Source organism: Sarcophilus harrisii, chromosome 2, assembly GCF_902635505.1.
Source record: "Sarcophilus harrisii chromosome 2, mSarHar1.11, whole genome shotgun sequence".
NCBI lineage: Eukaryota > Metazoa > Chordata > Mammalia > Dasyuromorphia > Dasyuridae > Sarcophilus > Sarcophilus harrisii.
Window position 1 is genome coordinate 232,416,303 of NC_045427.1, and position 21,573 is coordinate 232,437,875.

General features: G+C 33.8%; 1 protein-coding gene across 3 annotated transcripts; it reads right to left on the reverse strand.

Moving 5' to 3' along the window:
* Positions 1-1,513: 1,513 nt before the first annotated feature.
* Positions 1,514-21,469, reverse strand: AURKA (aurora kinase A). Of its 3 annotated transcripts, none has more exons than XM_003757672.3 (9): positions 21,080-21,469; positions 16,619-16,668; positions 15,122-15,398; positions 14,542-14,596; positions 13,197-13,388; positions 10,626-10,764; positions 7,440-7,588; positions 5,794-5,968; positions 1,514-2,615 (listed from the first exon to the last, which is right to left on the reverse strand). In XM_003757672.3, the coding sequence occupies exons 2-9, from the start codon at positions 16,661-16,663 to the stop codon at positions 2,430-2,432; spliced, it is 1,218 nt and encodes a 405-aa protein (XP_003757720.1). In that variant the 5' UTR covers positions 16,664-16,668; positions 21,080-21,469; the 3' UTR covers positions 1,514-2,429. The 3 variants fall into 3 exon arrangements, with proteins under 3 accessions (XP_003757720.1, XP_031807519.1, XP_031807520.1); XM_031951659.1 differs by lacking the exon at positions 21,080-21,469 and adding an exon at positions 20,743-21,029; XM_031951660.1 differs by lacking the exon at positions 21,080-21,469 and adding an exon at positions 17,560-18,345.
* Between the last annotated feature and the right edge of the window lie 104 nt (positions 21,470-21,573).

Here is a 21,573-nt window from a genome sequence, read left to right on the forward strand (position 1 = left end):
TTCCACAATTAATAATGAAATCATAAAATTATTTGCTACAAAGTAGGTAATGACCTAATATCCTTGTCAAAAAAAGAAACTAAGTTAGCATGGCATGACTTTCTTGATGAGGCCATGTCAGTTTTTCAGTCATTGATTTGCTAAATCAGTTGGATGCACCTTTAATTGTTTGCAAAGTCAACAATATTTCCAAAATCTGAGACATTTCAATTCCTAACAGTAAATATCAATAGAGATAACCTACATAAACATTAACTTTTTGGGTCCTCCACAGTTTAAGTATAAATGGGTCTTGAGATGAAAAATCTGAGATTCATTCACAAACCATCCCTTTAATTATATTCAAGATTTCTCCCAGGAATTGGAACCTAAACTGTTTTAGTAACACATAATAGCAACTCACACTTGACACTTGACAGTTTGCAAAATGTTGCATGCCTTATTTAACCCTTACAAACATGAAGGTGCCATTTTCCTTATTTTATAGATAAAAATACTGAAGCAGGATTCAAATCTAGCTTTTAATGCCTAGAACAAGAACTCCACCCTCTATAACATGCTAATTTCTTTTAGTGATAAGGGTTAACTCAATCTTGTTATAGTTGAATTCCTATTTTCTCTTGTTTTTAGAACTCTTATCTTGCTCAAACACAAATTCAGGGCATTTATATGGACATCAGAAGCAATGGACTTTTACTACAGACGCCTCTTCCTAGATCTTTATTTTTATTATTTTCTTATCTGTGTATGTTTCAACTAATTTTTTCTACACTATAGCTACTTTTAATGCTAGCAGAATATACAAAGTTTTCTTTCTGTCCCTTTTCAGACTAAAGTCTTAGATTTATACAACTTCAGCTAAATAAATACCCTGTCCTCATTTGACATATACCACCTCTGATTAGGTACCTATATTCCAACCCAATATAGAAACCCAAATCCTATTCTTAGGCACCAAGACACCTTAGCTAGGAGACACTTACTTCCCAAATCTAGAGCAGTTCCTCTAAAGTTTTTAGCTTCTTGACCAAGACTTAGTAATCTTTAGCTTTACTATCTGGGTTCTTTCTGACAATTCACCGTTAAGTGTATAATAATATTTCCATTTAACAATTCTTTGAATACATTCTATCAAACAAAATGACAAGATGACAACAAAAAAAATTTGCTAGCAAGCTGGCATATTGCTGACAGTGACACCTCAGCAGAGTCACACTGATCATCATCCATCACTTTTTCCTATGACCCTGTCACCATTTGTAGATTTCACACCACTACTTTAAACTTTTGCCCAAATTTCATTTTATCAAAATTATTTAGCAATCATAAAACTTGTCAGTGAAAGCATTCCCTTTCAGAACTAAAATGTATGTTTGGTATAGTAAGAAATAGTAACCAAATTTTTATTGAACCTTTAATTGCCATTACTGATAACAATCAATAATAAAGCTAAGACTTCAGTTCAAAAGTTTGACTTCATTAGTCCAAGTGAAATTAACAACATTAAAATTTATTGAAATTCTTTTATTTTGTCAGTCAATATTTTTACCAAAACTTATAATCATGGTATAAGGTAAATTACTTTAGCAAATGATTCTAGTGCAGTTATAAAAACTTCAGGAAGTGGTTACAGTAGTCTTTCTTTGCAACAGACATTATTCCTAAATATACGTAGGTAATGATGTTGTTAACTTTCAACCCTGAGCATTTTCCCTGGCTTGCTTAGTTATAAAACATACCAAACCTTTACGTACAACCTTCTGTTGGCTGCCACTATAAGAAAGAAATATCCTAATGAGATCCTTGTTTTTCCATTCATCAAGTACAAAGAATATACTTTGAAACAAGTCTTTATTTAATAAATTGGTAGGACAGTCAACATTCAAACAGAATAGAAAAGAAAATCAGTGTTCATAGAGATTTACCAGTTTTGTTCAGATTCAGACCACATGACAAAAGCCTCATCTGCCCAATAAATTAAAACAACAACAACAACAACACTTAGGGTTATTGGAAAGTTATTGCACTGTCCTTTAAAAGACACCAAGATGAGGACAATTATAGTCCAACTTTCTCAGCAAATTCAACATTCTGTGTCTAGGCCATCTTAACATAGACTCTTTGGCAGCTCCTCTGTGTCAGCCTGCCTCAGAGGACTGAACCAATATGCAACAGGAATTTTTATTTGCTTTTATTCCTTCAACTGTCTTATTTCAGAACATTTAAGTGTAGTTGAGTTTTCTCACTTAACTTACAGAACTGAAGAACAGAATGAGTACAAGTTAAGGTATTGATCATTCAAGTTAATTTTTTTTTCCTTTCAATGGCCCAGAGAGAATGCAATTTCTCAAAACTACTTCCCACTTCAGTAGCATTTCTTGTATGGTAATATAGTAATCTTGGCTCAAATTTCCCAGAAGTTAAGAATCTTAAGACTTTACACTATTTGATTCTTTGCTTTTTTGGTTGCTTGGTGATTTTGAAGAATTTGCTATGATCCAAGGATGTTCAAGGAGCTCCTTTAGTGTCAGCCTTTGGTAAGGATTATGCTTCAAAAGTCTTGAAATGAGATCCCTAGCCCCTTCTGTTACAAAGTCAGGGAATTTATATTCAACCTAGAAGAAAAGCAGATCATATGAATCAACAATTCAAAAGAGTATAGTAGAAACAATTACCATCAACAAGTGTATATAGAATAAAGTGCCAATTCTATAAAGCAGAATTTAGAATAGTAAAAATTTACAGCCTAGTACAAGGCTAAGATGCCAGAAAGTGCTATATAATATTATGAACTTTTGTAAAGTTTATTGTATTTATAAAACAAAGTACTATGAGGTCTAAAGAGGGAGTTCACTACTTCTAAACATCATCTGAAAGAAGAAAGGGAAAAGAAAAGAAAACTTGGGGAAGGATTTCTGGAGAAGATAATTTTTGATTAGTTTTAAATATAAGGAGTTCAGCAGATGAAAATTGTGAAAAAATGCATTCCTGGTGTAAAGAATAATACAAGTAAAGGTGCAGAGAAAATTAAATTAAATTAAAAAAACATTTAGAGAAAAGAGCAATGTCTGGTTAGGTAGGAGAGGATAAGGAGGCAATTAAGTGTTGATTAAGGAGGCAAGTAAGTGTTGATTAAGTTGTAAAGGCAAGGTAAGGCAAAGTGTCACCAGGTTGTGAATGTCCCTGAATGCTAGGCAAAAGTATCCTTTATTCAGAAGGTGAAAAGATAGACAGAATCCAGAAATTTTGAGAAAGAGTAACAAGATCTGATCTCTATGTAAGAAAGAATATTCTTTGAAAGACAGATAGCAAGCCATCGAAGTAGGCTACTTTCATAATTCAAGTACACAGTGTGATAAGCTCCTTAGGGAAAGGAAAATGAGAACAGAAAAGAGTGGATGGATATGAAGCAAAGTACAGATGACAACAAAAGGAACTACTCAAAGATTATATGACTGGTCAGAGAGAAGTAAGCCACAGAGACAACACAAAGTTCCACAAACAGGAGACAAGATTGAGGAAATGTGATTCTTTGGAGACAAAGAATGACATCAGGAGGAAGAATGTGTTATGAAAAAAATAATCTCGATAGATAAAGAAAAATCATTTAACAAAACATAGCACCCATTCTAAATAAAAACACTAGAGAACATAGGAATAAAAGGAGTTTTCCTTAAAATGATTAGTAGAGTCTATCTAAAATTATCAGCAAGCTAGGTGGCACAGTGGATAGAGCACCAGCCCAGAAGTCAGGAGGACCAGAGTTCAAATCTGATCTTAGACACTTAACACTTCCGGGATTCTGGACAAGTCATTTAACCCCAATTGCCTCAGCAAAAAACCCCCAAAAAACACTTCACATAAAGTTAGATCTAAACAACTGGAAAAATATCAACTGCTCACAGGTAATAATAATTATGCCTTCATTAATCTACTTATTCAGTGCCATATCGATCAAACTGCCAAGAAATTGTTCTATAGTGCTAGAAAAAATAATAACAAAATTCATTTGGAAGAACAAAAGGTCAAGAATATCAAAGGAATTAGTGAAAAGAAATCCAAAGAAAGATGACTTACTTACACCAGACATAAAACTCTATTATAAAGCAGAAGTCATCAAAACCATTTGGTACTAAGAAACAGTGGTAGATCAGCAGAATAGGCTAAGTACACAAGATACAACAGTCAATGACTATAGTAATCTGCTGTTTGATAAACCATAGACTCCAGTTTCTGGCATAAGAACTCACTATTTGACAAAAAAATTGCTGAGAAAATTGAAAAATAGTACAGCAGAAATGAGACATACAAACCCTATACTAAATAAGGTCAAATGGATCCATAAGGATACTATAAGCAAATTAAGAGAGCAAAGAATAGTTTACCTCTCAGATCTTTGAAGAAAGGGAGAATTTCTGGCCAAAGAAGTACTAGAGAATATTATGGAATGCAAAATGTATAATTTTGATTACATTAAAATAGTTCTACCCAAACAAAACTAATACAGCCAAATTTAGAAGAGAAGCAGAAAGCTGTGAAACAACTTTTATAGCCAGTATTTTTGATAAAGATATCATTTTTAAAATATATAAAGAACTGATTCAAATTTATAACAATATAAGTCATTCCCCAATTGATAAATGGTCAAAGAATATGAACAGTTTTCGGATGAAAATATTAAAGTCATCTACAGTCATATAAAAAGGCTCTAAATCACTATAAATCAGAGAAATGAAAATTAAAACAACCCTGACATATATTCAAAGCTATCAAATTGGCTAAGATAATAGGAAAAGATAATGATAAATGTTAGAGGAGATATGGAAAAACTTGAGACACTAATCCACTGTTAGTGGAGCTGTAAACTGAGAGGAATTTGGAACTATACACAAAGGGCTATTAAACTGTGCATATCCTTTGATCCAGCACTCTCATTACTAGATCTGTATCCCAAAGAGAGGATACATAAGAGAGGGGAAAGGACTCATGTGTGCAAAAATATTTGCAGCAGCTCTTTTTATGGTGGCAAGGAACTGTAAAATGAATGAATTGGGGAATGGCTGAATGAATGATAGCATATGAATGTAATAGAATATTAGTGTTCTATAAGTAATGATAAGCAGGCTAATTTTTTAAAAGCCTAGAAATACTTACATGAACTGATGCTGAGTAAATTGAGAAAAACCAGGAGAACATTGTACATAGTAACAGCAAAATTGTGGGATGATCATGCTAAACTTAGCTCTTCTCTGCTATACAGTGATCCAAGACAATTCCAAAAAACTTGGAATAGAAAATTCCATCCATATCCAAAGAGAGAACTACAGAGGATGAATGTGTATTGAAGTATAATATTTTCACCTTTAATCAGTAGACAGAAAGGAAAAACGAAAAGACACAAGCAAGGACTGATGAAAAAAATAAAAGCAAGGTACTAAAAGAGGTTAAAAAAAGAACACTGCTGCACTCAAGGTAAAACCTTCTTAAGTAAGGAATGGCTTCTTATGGGAGACCTCTCTGCTTTGAGTGAAGCTCAGGCAGAGAACAAAATGTGATTGGTGAAGAGAAGAGAAGAGAAGAAAAAAGGAATGAGATCACAAGTCAACAAAGTAAAAATGGAAAAAATGTAGAATAGAAGAATTGGCAGAAGTTATGTATCATGAATCTATGGTGGTGAAAAAGCATTTTAAGAATATACTATGTCCTAGCAGACCTGATTAAACAGTGAAGTGAAAAATCATATCACCAAAAAATTACAATTTGAGTGATGGACTCTTTTCAGTTATGTTTTACCTTTGAAATGCTTCTGTAAGTTTCTTGATATGTTTCTGCCTCAAAAGGAGGTTTTCCTACTAGAAATTCATAGCATAGAACTCCAAGACTCCATAGGTCCACCTTTTCATCATGCATTCTGCCTTCAATCATCTCAGGAGGTAGATAGTCAAGTGTGCCACAAAGAGTTGTCCTCCTATAATTGAGAAATTAGTTAAAAAAAAATAGTCATATTGCTAAATTCCATTTTCTTATTCACAGTCATAAAATAAAGACTAAAAAAAATATCTTAATTTCTCAATTCAAATGAACCTTGCAAGTTTCCTAATAATGTTGTTGTAAGTTTTATATATTCCCTTGTATCACAGAATGCTAATTAGCTTGAATGACCAGCTGACCAAACACTGAGCAATCTCTTAAAGAGAGATTTTTAAAGCCTTAACTTTGAAATCCAAAAACTACATGAGTATAGCAGTCATTGAGAGTATTTTACCATAAGCTATCTATTGTACAATGAGGTCACACTAAAGCCAGCCCATTTATCTTTTCAATGCCAAACAAGTTTGTATTCTAGTTTCTGCTCTGCTGCTAGCTAACTGCATGACTTGTTAATCATGCCACCTTTTTGGGCCTCCTATTATAATCTATAAAATTAGGGGATTAGCCTAGAATTTAGGGTTGACAGAAACATGGCATAAAATACAGTGCTCTAGCCTTGGAATAGGAAGACTTCAGCTCAAGTCTTGCATATGGAATAATAGCTCTATAATCATGGCAAGCAAAGCATTTAATTTCCCAGTGCCCTGAAAGATTCTTTAAGATTCTATCTTAGATGAATTCCTGATGGGCATCAGTGGAAGAGTTGTTAAACTAAGCAATTCCTACAAATAATGATGCTTCATATTTTCAAAACACACACACACACACACACACACACACACACACACACACACACACACACACGACTAAAGGTTTAAGGTCATCTCCAGCTCTTATTTTGCACTTCATACTTAATGGTTACTACTAATGATGTTGTTTGAACAGAATTTGCTTTACCAATCATTACCTCAAAAAAGGATGCTTAGGAAAAGTTAAAATCTATGTCCACTTTGTTTAAAAAAATGTCAAATTGTATTCAATGATCCCTCGTTTGAGGTACTTCCAGAGTGAAAACAGAACTAAAGAATTCACATATCCTTTTCATGATTAAGAGGTTATAGTCTATTCAACTTCAAAGTTTGACTATTTGAAGATTTTTTGTTTGACTGTTACAATATCTATCTTCCTGAAAATTTTATTCATTAAGTTTTCAAGTTAGATCATGTTCTTCCTTGTCATAGTGATACTAGGCACATAGCTTAATAATAAAATTTAATAATCCCCCAGTATACCAAGAACAATACAGCACAGTAAAGAGAAATCAAACACAGGAAGGAGAAATGAAGTAGGTAATTTATAAAACGAGGGCCTTAGAAAAACTTGGGTTCCAAGTTCACATTCTAAAAACATACACATTATGTAAAATCTCCATACCAGAGAGCAACTATCAAATCTGCAACTTTAAGGAGTCTCACCCAAAGAAATCACAGGTCCAGAACATACACAATCAAAGAAGTCTTGTGCCAAACAAATCAAGTTTAAGGCCCAGTTTAAAGTAACACTCTTACCTAGATGATGGAGCATGAACTGACCAGCCAAAATCTGCAATCTTCAGCTCGCCATCTGATCCAAGTAGTAAATTCTCTGGCTTAATGTCTCGATGAATCACCTTTTTTGAGTGGCAATATGATAAGGCATCTGCCAGCTCTGTGATATACTAATAAAAAACATCATTGGGAAAGTCAATATTTAAATTATGTCAAGCAGTTTTAGAAACCTCCTCTGTGAAAAAGCTCAATATTACATATTTTCAAAAATCTTGAAAAAAAAAACTAATTAAAAATCATAAATTAACCATAAGCTTCTTGGCCCAAATTTTTGTTAATGATTTACATATTCTTAAATGTTATTTATTAGGAAAATGTACTAGGAATCATTTGATCTTTGATAAGGGAAGGGAGAGTGTAAGGCAGTAACAGGAAATTAATCAAGAATTATATATTTCCCCAAATTTGGGAGAAATGTCCATTTCCATCAATCCCTACTAACATCACAGGATTTTGAACTCTGTCAAATTTCAAATCAGGGACAAAATTAAATTTAAGTTGGCTGTTGCCAAGTTGTACAAAGATTTAAAACAAAGAAGATATTCCCCAACTCTACAAACTCTGAATTGTTTCAAAAGAGACTTTGTAGGTAAGGTAGATTTTTGCTCTTCTAGGTAAGGTAGACTGAATGAATATGTTTACATTCAAATCATTTCTTGAAATGATTTCATTTTGAGTAGATTCAATTAAAAGAAACCTATATAAACTGCTTTGATTTTTCCTAAATTAAAAACTTTACACACGAAAGCACAGAGGGCTGAAACTATTGAATGGATGCACTGAGGTCATGACTGCTAAGCACTTGAGGGTAACTACTGATTGGACAATACTCTATGGGCATATGCTTGGAAAATGGTCCTTTTCGCTATCCGTACTGGCTCAATGACTGGTGTATAGAGGATTGTAGGAGGGACTAGGGGTGGAGTAAAGCTAGTCAGGAACACACACTCTTGGTGGTAGATGAGGGGGAGGCTGGTCTCGGAGATTCTGCTTCCATCCTGTTCAATCCTGCGTCTAAGACCAAGAATAAAGACGGATTTTTGCTTATCCTTACTCCGGCTGATACTGGGGTGTCCTGGGTGCTAGCGTGGTCGTCACATGAAAGTCTCTAATAAAGTCCCTATAATTATTCTGATCAAACTGTCAATGCAGCCATTTTATTATCTTTAGAGTCAGAAGATTTAGATGCAAATCAATTTGACATATTAACCTTCTGATTGGTCTCTCTGCTTTAAGTCTCACAGCACTTCAGTCCCTCCTCTACTCAGCTGCCAGAATTATCTTCCTAGGTCATAAAGTTACATACCTAAGGTACACAGGTGACCATGTCAACTCCACCTATTCAACTCAATGTCTCCCTTATCAGAATCAACTATAAATTCCTGTTTAGCATTTAAAGTCCTTGATAATCTGGCCCTTTCATATCTTTCTAGTCATCTTATAACTTTACTCTTCCTACATACTCTATTATCCAATTTCACTGATCTACTCATCTTTCTTCATACCCTACATTTGGTTTCCTATAACTGTGCCTTTGTGCCAGCTATCCTTCATGCTAGAATGTTCTTTACTTTTTTTTTTTTTTTTTTTTTTTTTAAATCTCCCTGGGCTTCCTTTAACACTCAGAACTAATCCTGCCTTCTGGGTAAATAGCCTTTCTTTGGTGTCCCCATCCCTCCATGCCAGGTCTTTTCCTTTTAGATTACTTCACATTTACACCATACATATAAGTACACAATTAGTTGCATTTTGTCTCCCCATTAGAATATGAATTCCTTGAGTTCAGGAATAATGTTTTTGCTTTTGTATACCTAGCACATAACACACAAAATACATGATGTTTATTGACTGTTTTATATTTATATCCTAGAGATATTATATGTTATATTCTCTATCCTGGAGAAAGCCACTTATGCTCCCTGATTACTCCTCATATGTAAAATTAGGAGGGGAAATGGGGAAAGAGTTTGGACAAGATGGCCTCTGGGGATCCCAAATCTTCTATGGCAACTACTTTGCCTTAGTTTAAAATCAAAACAAAAATCAACATTCTCAAATTAGAGGTTTAGCAATGGAAGATTTAAGAATTTTTTGTTTGTTGCTCAGCCATTTTTCAGTCATGTCTGATTTTTTGTGATCTATTTGGAGGTTTTTTTGGGGAAAGATATTGGAGTGGTTTACAATTTTCTTCTCCAGCTCATTTTACAGATAAGGAAACTGAGGTAAACATGATTAAGTGTCACAGAAGTTAGTTGAATATCTGAGACCAGATTTGAGTTCAGGAGGATGAGTCTTCCTGACTCCAGGCCTGACACCTAGTTGCCCAGATTTAGGAATATTTAGCCTGGAAAAAAAGACCTGTAATTACTCAATATCTTGTATCATAAATAAGAAGGTCTTTTCATGTAAGAATGGGGGTTAAATTGTTCTTGTCACCAGAAACGCAGAAAAAAGTAACTAGGTGAAAGATCCAGTTGGAGTTTATAAATTTTTTCCCTTCCAATTAGTTTTCTTCAAGGAGAATGAACTACCTTGGAAAGTCCTCCAAATTTAGAATATTCTGCCTCATCCCTTTGCTCTTAATTACCTGGCTTCCTTCCAGACTGAACTCAAGTCCCATCTTCTTTAAGAAACCTTGCCTGGTGCCCCCACTAAGGAACTTCCTTCCTTCTTTCCACTTCCCCACCTTCTCCCTATCCCCCACTCAATTTTTATCTACTGTTTTTATATTTTGTATATGCCTAATTTATTTTTTATATTCCCAATGAGAATGTATGCTTCTTGAAGGCAAATAGTTTTTTAATTTTTGTTTCTTTGTGTTTTCTCTTCTTAGCATTGTCCGACACATAGTCAAGACTTAATATTTTTATCTGATGGAGAGGATTTTTGCTGATGTACTAGTTGGACTAGATGATCTCTGAATGCCTTTACATCTCAAATTCTGTGAAAATCCCATTATCACATTAAAATACTTCACAAATTATTTTGGCTTACTCATCTAAAATAATTACCTTTTTTGGGGTAACTAAGCTTAAAATGCAGTTTATTCTAATACAATAAAAGTTATGTTGCTAAAGAACCTAAAAGGGAGGGGGAGGGGGAACTTTAGAAATTATTTAGTCATTTAGGCAATTAGGTAAAACTTACAGTAGCCGTTCTTTGTTCATCAAACTTTGAAAGCTTTTGAAGCTCTCTATAAACTTCTCCACGAGGTGCATATTCTAGAATTAGGTAAACTCTTGTGGCATCATGAAAATAACCATATAATCTCAAAATATTAGGATGCCTGCAACAAAGAATAAATACTCTTCAAAAAAAAAAAGTATCACCAATAAATGGAATCCCCACACTATTAGCTATTTTTTCCTTTTAATAAGGACACAGAATTTAGTATCCTATTTAGGAAAATATTTAGTATTTAGAAAAGATAAACATCAAATTGAGAAAATAATAAGCTAAATAAATCACTCCTGAATAATCTATATTTAGGTTGTGGCAGAATATATGAAACAAATATATCCACATATAGTATATATTTGTATGTAGACAAAGATACAAAAAGAGTTATATGTATTCTCTACAGTGCAATATACATACATTTCAAATGTACATAGGTATCTATAGGCATATAATCATGTTTTAATTTTCTTTCTATATATTCATTTGCATGCTTGTGTATGTATGTATGTGTGTGTGTGTGTGTGTATATATATATATATATATATATACATACATATATTATAGATATATAGCTGCCTATTTTCCTCTTGAAAATAAACTTCAAAAGGAATACAGAGTGAAAACACTTGCATTGACAAAATAAAAATGCCTCTCTCTGTTGGTTTGAATCTATTTGTCCTGTATTTGATGAGTCTGTGATGACAAGGATAATGACATGCCCTGTACTGTTGATGAAACCACAATGTGTGGGTCTGGAATAACTACAAGTCTGGGGTTTTGTATTTTGAGGTTGACTTTTTTTTTATTATTATTATTTGAGCGACCTTTTCTTGTTTGTTTGTTTGTTTTAACATAAACCACTGAACTTCTCTAGTGTATTATGAGTTGTCAACAGATGTCTGACATGCCAGAATAGATTATGATGAGGTCTCTGGATCATCACTACAATGCTGAGGACACAAGGAGGCTTAGTATCACAAAGAAAGGAGTTCAAGTTTACATTAATAAATGTTTGATTTTATAAAAAAAAAAAAAAAGAAGAAAGAAAAGAGCTAAAAATATGATATATTATTTTTGCTAGTATGACTTTTGATACTTAAAAAGTCTTATGGTAGAAAGACTATATGAAACCTCTAAGACTGCAATAGATATGACATATATTCTTAGATATCCCTTAAAAAAAAAAAAACCAAAATTGCTTTTTAAAAACAATTAAAAGGTAGCATACTTTTAGTATTAATTTTTTTTTTCAATTAACAAAACTCTACCTCATCTCTTTATCCATTGAAAAAGTAAAAGCCAATATAAATTCTGGCACTAAACATGTCCAAAAAATATGTCAATCTGCACTTTGAAGCCATTACTTCTCTCAGGATTTGAATAGCATTTTTCATTATGAATCCTCTGGAATCATGATTGGTCATTGCACTAATCCAGTTAAAAGTGTTTCAAAGTTGTTTGTTATTACAATGTGGTTTTTCTTGATTCTATTCACTTTACTCTGCAATTTATACAGTTAAAATGCACTAAAACTATCTCCATCATTTCTTACAACAGTATTGTACCACATTCACATGCCATCATTTCTTCATATTAACACAACTAGTGAGCACACCCTTACCATTAGTTTCCAATTCTTTGACACCATAAAAAGAAGTACTCTAAATATTTTTGTACATATTGGTCCCTTTCCTCTTTTATAGCTTTGGTATACTGAATAAAATAGTATATTTTGGGGCAATTTCAAATTATTTCCCAAAATAAATTAATCCATAGGTCAATCAACAGAGCATTAATGTTTTCCCACAGCCCCTTCAACATTTGTCATTTTCCATTTTTTGCATTAACTTTACACATTTGATGGGTATGAAACGGAACCTCAGAGTTGTTTGTTTTCATTTTCTCTATTTTTTACAAGACTACTGACAGTTTGGCCAAAAACCGTCCTTTCATATCCTCTGACCACTCAGCAACTGGGGAATGGCTCTTATTTTTTACAAATCTGAATTAGTTAGAAATGAAGGCCACTATCAGAGAAATTTGCTGTAATGGTTTTTCCCCTAGTTATTTGCTTCTCTTCTAATTCTAGATGTACTAATTTATGCAAAAAAATTTAATTTCATGCAATTAAAATTTTCCATTTTACCTTCCTATTATCCTCTCTTTGCTTTGTTTATTTGGGACAATAGATCTGAAAGGTAATTTTTTTCATTCTTCCTCTAATTTGTTTATTTAACCCATTATGTCTAAGTCACAGGCCTTTCTGGAACTTCATCATGTTATACAGTGGGAAATATTGCTTTATACCTAGTTGCTACTTGACCATACAATATTATTTACATTATCAAAGAGTATCTTCACTTTATTTTCAGTGAATTCCTTAGTCCTATAGGTACAAATGTGATTTATACATGACTTTTAGAAATAGTAATTTAATAAGTCAAGGCATGCCATAACTTTTAGTGAGCCATGAATAAGACAGAATATGCATTAATTTTTTTTACTCTCCTTTTCTTACCAATATTCTACAACACTTACCTAAGATGAGACTGTATTTCTACTTCTCGCCTCAGTTGATGTTCAACTCCTGCTTTTTCCAGTTGGGCCTTAAAGAGTACTTTAAGAGCCAGGATAAACTTGCTCTGCTTCTCTCGTGCCAAGTAAACATTTCCAAACTTTCCTTTTCCCAAAGGGCGACCAATTTCAAAGTCATCCAATGCCCACTGCCTTCTACAAAGAGTATTTAAATATATTTCAATTTAGAGAAACAAAACTCCTTTCTTACAAATAAGTGGTATGCACATACATGATGCATTTTATACATTATGAAAAATATCACTATCTTAAAGGGGCAAATTATTTATCAACCCTGCCTGCCATAAGCAACAGGGATTTTTAACAATAATTGCCACTTATGAACATCAAAGAAGAAGAATTGATTCTTCTCTAGCTTCCAAGTACTTATAATTACTCTAATAATTATATTAATGCCAGAAGCTAAAAAGCTTTAATCAGAGACCTAGAAAGAGCCTCATGAAAGAATCCAACCCCTAACTTTTAGAAATGAGGGTAAACAACTCGGCTAATGTTATACAGCTAGTCATTGACAGAATCAAGGATAGAATTCAGCACTGGACTCTCACAGTCCAGTGTTTATCATATAATGCAAGAATTGCCAAAGTTAACTTAAATAACTATGCCATTTAGAGCTGGAGGAAAGAAGTGGTCATTGAAATGTCCAACTTTTGTATTTGATAAATGAGGAAATCAAGGCCCAGGAGTTACTTAACCAAAGTAGCTGTGGCTGTCCCATGATGTTTTTGATATGTGCTTACTCCTTATATCCCTTTTGTAGTCAAATCTTTTCTTTTCTATCTCTACAACATCTCTTTTATGTCTCTTTTGCTCCATTCACATAACTACAATTGTAATTCAGGCCCAAAGCATTCCCACCTCCACTAATCTAATTCTAATTATGTCCTCTAACTGGTCTCTCTCTTCCCTAATCCATCTTCCACTCAGTTGTGACCCTCTTTCCTCCCTCTCTCCTCCCTCCCTGCTTCTCCCTCTCCCTCTCCCTCTCTCTCTCTCTCTCTCTCTCTCTCTCACACACACACACACACACACACACACACACACACACACACACTCTTTATTGAAGGAAAAACAATTTTGGATCATAGCTAAATAGTTTTTTGATAAAAAAAATTATACATTATTTAGTTCCTATTTCCTATAGGATGGCCACCTATGTTTGTAAACAAATTATAATAATTATCTTCCCCAAATTCACTAACAGACATTTAAAGAAAAATGGATTACCCCAGCAGTACTCATTTAGCCTAAAAAAAAAAAAAAAAAAAAAAAAAAAAGTAAATCTTACTTTTTTGTTTCCTCGTTTTTCTGCTTTGGTGTTTCTCCCTTTCCAGGAGCACTTGCTATTTATAAAACAATTTTTAAAAGTCAATACATTAAAAAAAAAAATTTAATAGATTAAAATTTTTTTTTGCTACTCGTTACATGTAGAATTTTTAAGATTAATGGGATCAATAGGAACAAAGTTAGAGCCTCAGAGGGAAAAAAAGGAAGTTCAGGAGAAATACAAAGTTAAAGCCTTAGAAAAACCACTACTATATCTTAGGATCAACATCCGCGTCATGGGATATTTAGAGAGTAAGCTATTTTGCTCTTGAATCTTTTCATTATCAGGCCTATATTTCTAACTGTATAAAGCTAGGAGATTTTTTTTAAAAGTCATCCAATTTAAGTGATTTCTAGCAAAGTTACTAGATTTGAGGAAAGGGGGGAAAAGATAAGAGAATGTTATAGATATATATAAATAATCTAGCCCTAAAAAACAAATTTTTAATCATGTCTATAACCACTTCCTCCACAACAAATTGCCATAGGGAAATATAGAAATCAAGAATATTGTGACATACCAGAAAGAATATTTTACATACCAGACACTGCTGTCTGAGACTGCTCAGTGTTTTGAGTGTTATTTGGTGGTCTTGATGTAGGAGGAATTACCGCTGCTGGCTGTAACTTCTGTGACTGTTGAGTCTGAACTGCTTTGTGACTAGAGACATTCTTTTGTGTCTGAGAAGAAACTAGAAGAGTATTTGAAGGACGTAAGACTCGTTGAGCTTGCCCACTGCTTGCAGGTAACCGATTCTGGGAAGAAATATGCTGAGTTACAGGCACACGTTTTGGACCTTCTCCAAGTAGAATTGTTGTCTTTAATGTAAAGAAAGGAAAAGGAAAGTTTAAAATTATGCACTTAAGACAATTAGACATATCAGATTTAACAAAAATTTCTGCAGAGAATGATACCACTGTTACTAAGTGTCCTGTCAGGACAGATAGTATACTATTGCATTTTGGATATTTTAAATTTGTTTTTATAGGAAAAAGATGTTTTAAAAAATCCCTTAGTTTTCCTTTGGTTAATATGAAGTATATGTAAAAATTGATTATGTGAAAAAAATTGAGGCTCTAATTAGAGAATAAGCAATTAATGTCATTTGTGATGTTAAAATGGTGCTTCAAGTTTTCTCCAATTTAACCAGAGAAATAAATGATTAGGAATAAAATTTTTTGGAAATCAGATAGTAATTATCATCCTCTTGGCCCTGTCTGCAGACTGGGTGATTCATGATATAGTAAAAAAATACTGCCCTATGAATTAGGAGACCCGTGTTCTGGTCCCAATTCTGCCATCAAGGAATTAATTAGTTTAATAACCCTGTAAAAGTCATTTCCAACTTAAAAATTCTATGATTCTAATTTCCTATGTAGAAATTTAGCTTTGCATACTGTAAAAAGCTGCTATCCCTGAACTGATTTCAAGAATACATATAAACACAAACACATATTCTATTGTAAAAAGAAAAAAAAAACATAAATGGGTCATATTTTTAAATCTAAATTAAGACTAATACTTCATTTACTTGTTTTAAAAAATTAACTATACATTACTTTTTTCTCCTTTCATTGATGTAGTTTGTTCATAAGAACTTATGCAGGGTTCTTCCTCTAATGAACATGTAAATATCATATTACATAGAAAATGGAATTGTATTGGGAATTCCTTAGATCTCTCAAATTTATATTATTTCCAGAAGCACAGTAGATGGAAACAATCAAAATAAAATCTACAAATATTATTAAAAGAAAATGAGGTGTGGTGGGGTGGGAGCAAGGGGTAGAAGTTACTGTTCAAGTTATTCTTGAAAAGCTACTATTCTACCCTTCATCACATTTTCCTCCAATCTGCTGACCTGCACAAGCAATGACAAATAAAACCACTTCCAACTTTAGGAACCTATAGATAGTTCAATTAAAATGGAATTAGTAAGTGAAAGAGCTCAAAATAGAATCACTACTATGTATCATTTTGTGGCTAGAGGTTTCATAACTGCTACTGCAAAAGTTTTGATGTTCTAATAAAGTTTTACCTTGTTGCTAGGTCCTGAAACACTGTTTTCTTTAGATTTGTCCATGTTGCCTGAGGGGGAAAGTTTTAGTCAAAGTTTAGAGACAGAAGAGATATAAAACACAGCATATACTATGCCTTACAAATCAAGGGGAGGGAGGAGTGGAGATGACAACACTATACTCACATATATGAGTTTTTATGTGTCTCCTTCATAAGGGAATACTGTGTAAAAAGCATTTCCCAAGGAGATAAAATATGCAATGGTACAGCTTATTTTTATAATTTCATGATAAAAGTTAATTTTTATAGTACAGTGGCAGATTTTAAATTTACAATGCAATTTTATAAAAAGGTTGTAATCAAAACTAGTCACCATAGTGTTGCTCAATTATTCCATTGATAGTATGTGTTGTGTAAAAACCATTAGGAGTATAAGGAATCATTTCAAATACATTCAAGTTGTAAATGATGAAGAAACTTTCCCTTTTATACAGGTATTTTAAGGATTCCTTCAGGTATCTTAATATTTTAAAAGTACATCTTCACTCACCCATGCCCAAATTTAATTACTTCACACAGAATTATATTTTCTAGGAACAAGTACATCTTCAATTTTTTTCCATTTTCATTCTTACTTCATTCTAGAATTATAGACTTCATAGAGCTCTACAAGACTTTAAAGATCATCTAGAACAATTCTCTCATTTTACAGATAAAGAAAAAGGCTACTACTACTCCTTAGATAACAAAGTAAATGGAATGGAAGTTGATATATGTTAAATATAATTTTAATGTGTGGATGTGGGCAGTTAGGACTTAAGCATGAAAGTAAGCATATGATTAAATATCTATCAAGTTATGACAATAAAAACTATAGGAATTAAAAGAAAGATCACTGTGGATCTTTAATGATGCTCCCTGAAATACAGACATGAAGAGAGGAGGAAGAAGAGGGTTTACCTTATACTGGATGGCAGGAACAAACCAGGATACTTTGTGGAACAATCAAGAAATTTAGACTATCTAAAACTGGATCATTCCCTTAGGGGGAAGATGGAAAAGAATCTCACACTATAAAAATGCATGGATAGAGGTAATAATTACAAAATAAGTTTAGGTTTCAGCCATACAGAAACATTCATCAAACAGTTAAAGAGTTATACAGTTGGAACTAGAAAAGGATGCAAAGAAAACTAAGCCGAGGAAGAAAAACTTGGCTGGTAGTATTAGAGTATAGGAAGAAAACTTTTAAGACTTTAAGATTGCCAAATATTGTACAAAGAAGAGGTTAAGAGGTTTGAGAAATGACTTAGTAAATGGAGATCTCTAAAAAATATAGTTTCATTATAGTGGTAGGAGTGAAAGCCAAATTTTAGAGAGAACAAGAATTATTTGCAAGAATTTATTATTTTCAGGACTACTTAATAATATTGTATTTTAGGCACCATTTGCTTAAAATATATAAATACACAAAATGCTAGGTCCTACCACTATAACCCATGAGACCAATACCATGTATATCTGATATTTCACAAATAGGGAATAGTCATCCTTTAATATCACTTTATGGTCCATATTTGTCAAGTTTATTTTTCCTAAATAGTACTTATAAACCTGAAAGATGACTCTATATTAACACAAATTTTATATTACTTTGATAGTTTGCAGCAAAGATAAGTTCAAACATTATCTTTAAATTAAAAACCTATTTAGTATGTGTTTAGAACAAATACTTGCTCAACTTGCAAATTACTGGATTTAGGAAATCAGCTTTTCTGATCAATTTTCCATGGACAGAAGAGCTATGAAATTAATAAAGTATTTGCATATATTATTTGATATGCTCCTCAAACTTTGTGAATGAAGCATTACAAATATCATCCCCATTTTACAAATAGAGAAATTGAGACTTAGAAAGGTTAAATAATTCTAAGGTTACACAAGGATAAGCTGGAGCATAAAACAAGTTCCAAATGCAGTGCTCTTTCTACTATGCTACATCTGTTCTTTAATTTTAGAGGCCTACTAAGCACAAAATGTATGCCTTTTATCATCTGAATTGTTTTTTCTAAAATTATCAGCTTAAGTGTGGCATTGAAATCTTGGAGGTGGCATGAAAAACAAATAAATTTTTGTTAATCAAAATAAAAATTTTTTTAAAAGTAAGTTTGGCACAATGGACATTAGCAAAAAAATAAATAAATAAACCTAGAGCCAAGAAATTAGTTTTGAGATTCAGTAAATTACTATAGGCAACTAGATTTGTGTCACGAAAGACCTAATTTCAAATACACTTTATGACACCAGCTGTGAAATCATGAGAGGGGTTAGTCACTCTGCAAAGCAGTAGGGATAGAAAAAAATGGCATAATAACCATTCCCAAGAAGCTTATATTCTAGGAGGAAGTTCATAAAATACAAATATATAAAGGGAATGCAAATAGTTATATACAAAGTAGTTTGGGAACAAGACATTTGAAGCTGGATGGTAGAAATGGCTTTATGTAGAAAGTAGTTATTGAGCTGCATCTTAAGAAGGGAGTAAATTTCAGAGGGGCAGTAAATTATAAAAGCAGAGATGGAACCAACATGTGGATTTTCAAGTGTGGCAAAATCTAATTTGGTTGGGTTCCAGAGTAGGGGGGAGGAGGGAAGAGGAAGTAACATCAAATGAGACTAGAAAGATAATCCTGAGGCATGGTTATAAAGTTTTAAAAGTGAAACTTTGTATTTGTTCCTAGAAATCAAATAGAGAGTTATTGGAGTTGACCAAGTAAAACAGTAATATGATTTGCAGATTTGTACTTAAATGAAAAGAAAACTTACTTTGGCAGGGGTTTAGATGACAGGAGTGGGGAGGGATTTAAGGCATAGTAAATAGGAAATTATTGGGGCAGCCAGGTGTCAAAGTGGAGTTGGAAGATGCATCTCCCTGAATTCAAATTCAGCCTCAGACAATTACTAGCTGTGTAACCCCAGGCAAATCACTTCACCCAGTTTGCCTCAATTTCCTTATCTGCAAAAAGAGCTAGAGAAGAAATGGCAAAGTACTCCAGCATCTTTGCCAAGAAATTCCCAAATGGGGTCACAAAGAATCAAGGCAGCACTGAAACTTGTCAGTAATAATCAGGAAACCATTACAATTATGTAAGTGAGAGTTAATGAGGAACTGAATTAATCTAGTGGTTGATTTAGAAAAATTTAAATGCAAGAGATGATACAAAGAGAAAAATGGCAATATTTGGCAATTTTTTGTTGAGGAGATAGAAAATGTTAAGTAGAGGAATAACAACAAGGTTACAGAACTGGTAAACTGGAAGAATAGAGGCGCTTACTTACTCTAATGGAATCCTGTATCTATTTTAAATGCAAAGTACCTTATAAATAATAAATGTCAAACATTTATTATTACTAATTGTCATAAAAGAAGAAAAATTACATTGTTATATTCAAATCCATCTTCTATTTCAGAATGCTGCCATTTCCTCCCAATTTCTCCAAAATAGCTTTGAGAAACAAATTTTAGAATTTGAATTCATCTGAATTAACTCTGAGGACAATGACCTTAATCTCATCATTTTAAAGATAAACCAATCGAGACCCAGAAAAATTAAGGGTCTTCCCCTTGGTCATATAGTTAGTAAACGGCAGTGGCAACAGTCAAAACAAAGCCTCCTCGTTCTTGGATATTCTATTCACTGCAACATGTATTTTGCCTCCCAATCATAAAATGCACATAAAGCAATTGCCTGAAAAGCTTCAAATATCTAGTGTTATGTGGTATTAATAAATGAGAACCAACCAAACAGTGGTAAACTAGGTAGGATCCTAGAGTTATTTTTCTGCGCTCCCCTTTCCCCATCTCAACATCCAAAATAAGGCCTTGCACAATAAACGTTAATTGGATTATCTGTAGACTTGATGAACAAGGTCGGTAAAAATGAAAATGGAATAATGTATGACCAAGGCCAACTTCCGATGGATATAAGATACCCATATGTAAGAAGTTATCTTATAAAAGTCCTTCTATTTCCCAGAAGCACATCTGCTTTCTTTTATAGTCCTAGAAAGCCTTGTCTTCATCCCACCCTAATAAATTCTGGAAAGCAAAACCGTGGGTTTGGCTTTAACCCCTTCCCCCACCTTTCCGGGTGCCCGTCATTTCTTGCCCAGTGCAGGGATTGAATAAATGCTCGATAGAATTCCATCACCTCCCCTTACATACACCCCTAAACACTCCCTTCCCGGCACCGTCCTCACAAGAAGGGCCTTAGGAGATTCACCACTTTAAACGCTCAAGAAAAACAGCTCCCAAGGCCCGTAAGGCCTTGTGCCGAGCCCAGCCTTTAGCCTCTCAAAGGGCCCGACGCTCTTCCCCAAATCCACGCGGCTCCCTAACCCTGCGCTCCTCTTCCATGCATCCCAGTTCCCTCAACAAATACTTTTCCCCAGAAAGAGTAAACTCCTGGAGGCTACAAACCTCCCTCTTCCTTAAGCCTGGTCCGTTCAGAAGGTTGCCGGAGAAATAAGACAATTTCTACCGTTTGAATTCAAATAGTCCCTCTTTTAAATACACATTTACGTCCAATGCAGAACGAGCGCTGATTGGACGCGGTCCCGAAAACGTCTCCTCCTATTGGCCACGAGTTGGTCCACCTCGGATAGACGTCCGAGACGCTGCGCAGGCGTATAATAAACGCATTAGGGTTCCCAGGTACAATATCACTAAGTTTTCTAATTAACATGCTGTGATTCTGGGTTTCCCATACTCTCCAACATTGTGACTGCTAGTGAGCTCTAAATGGGGAAATATTTACTCCCGAACGTCCCCACGGTTGCTAACGGGATGAACCCGGAGCAATGTCACGAACCACGACCAAACATGCCAGGACCAAAAATGGCAGCCTAAGCGGAGGAAAGGAAAAGGGTGGGACTCGGCCCGGCTTGTCCTATAGGTATCGAGGCGCACGAACT

What these genes read in the sequence shown, in the direction of transcription:
- AURKA (XM_031951659.1), bottom strand. An exon ending in AAAAACGAGGAAACAAAAAA is followed by an intron (nt 13,389 to 14,541) that starts GTAAGATTTACT and finishes TACTCTTTGTAG; the next exon opens with AAGGCAGTGGGCATTGGATG. An exon ending in GTTCATGCTCCATCATCTAG is followed by an intron (nt 5,969 to 7,439) that starts GTAAGAGTGTTA and finishes TCTCAATTATAG; the next exon opens with GAGGACAACTCTTTGTGGCA.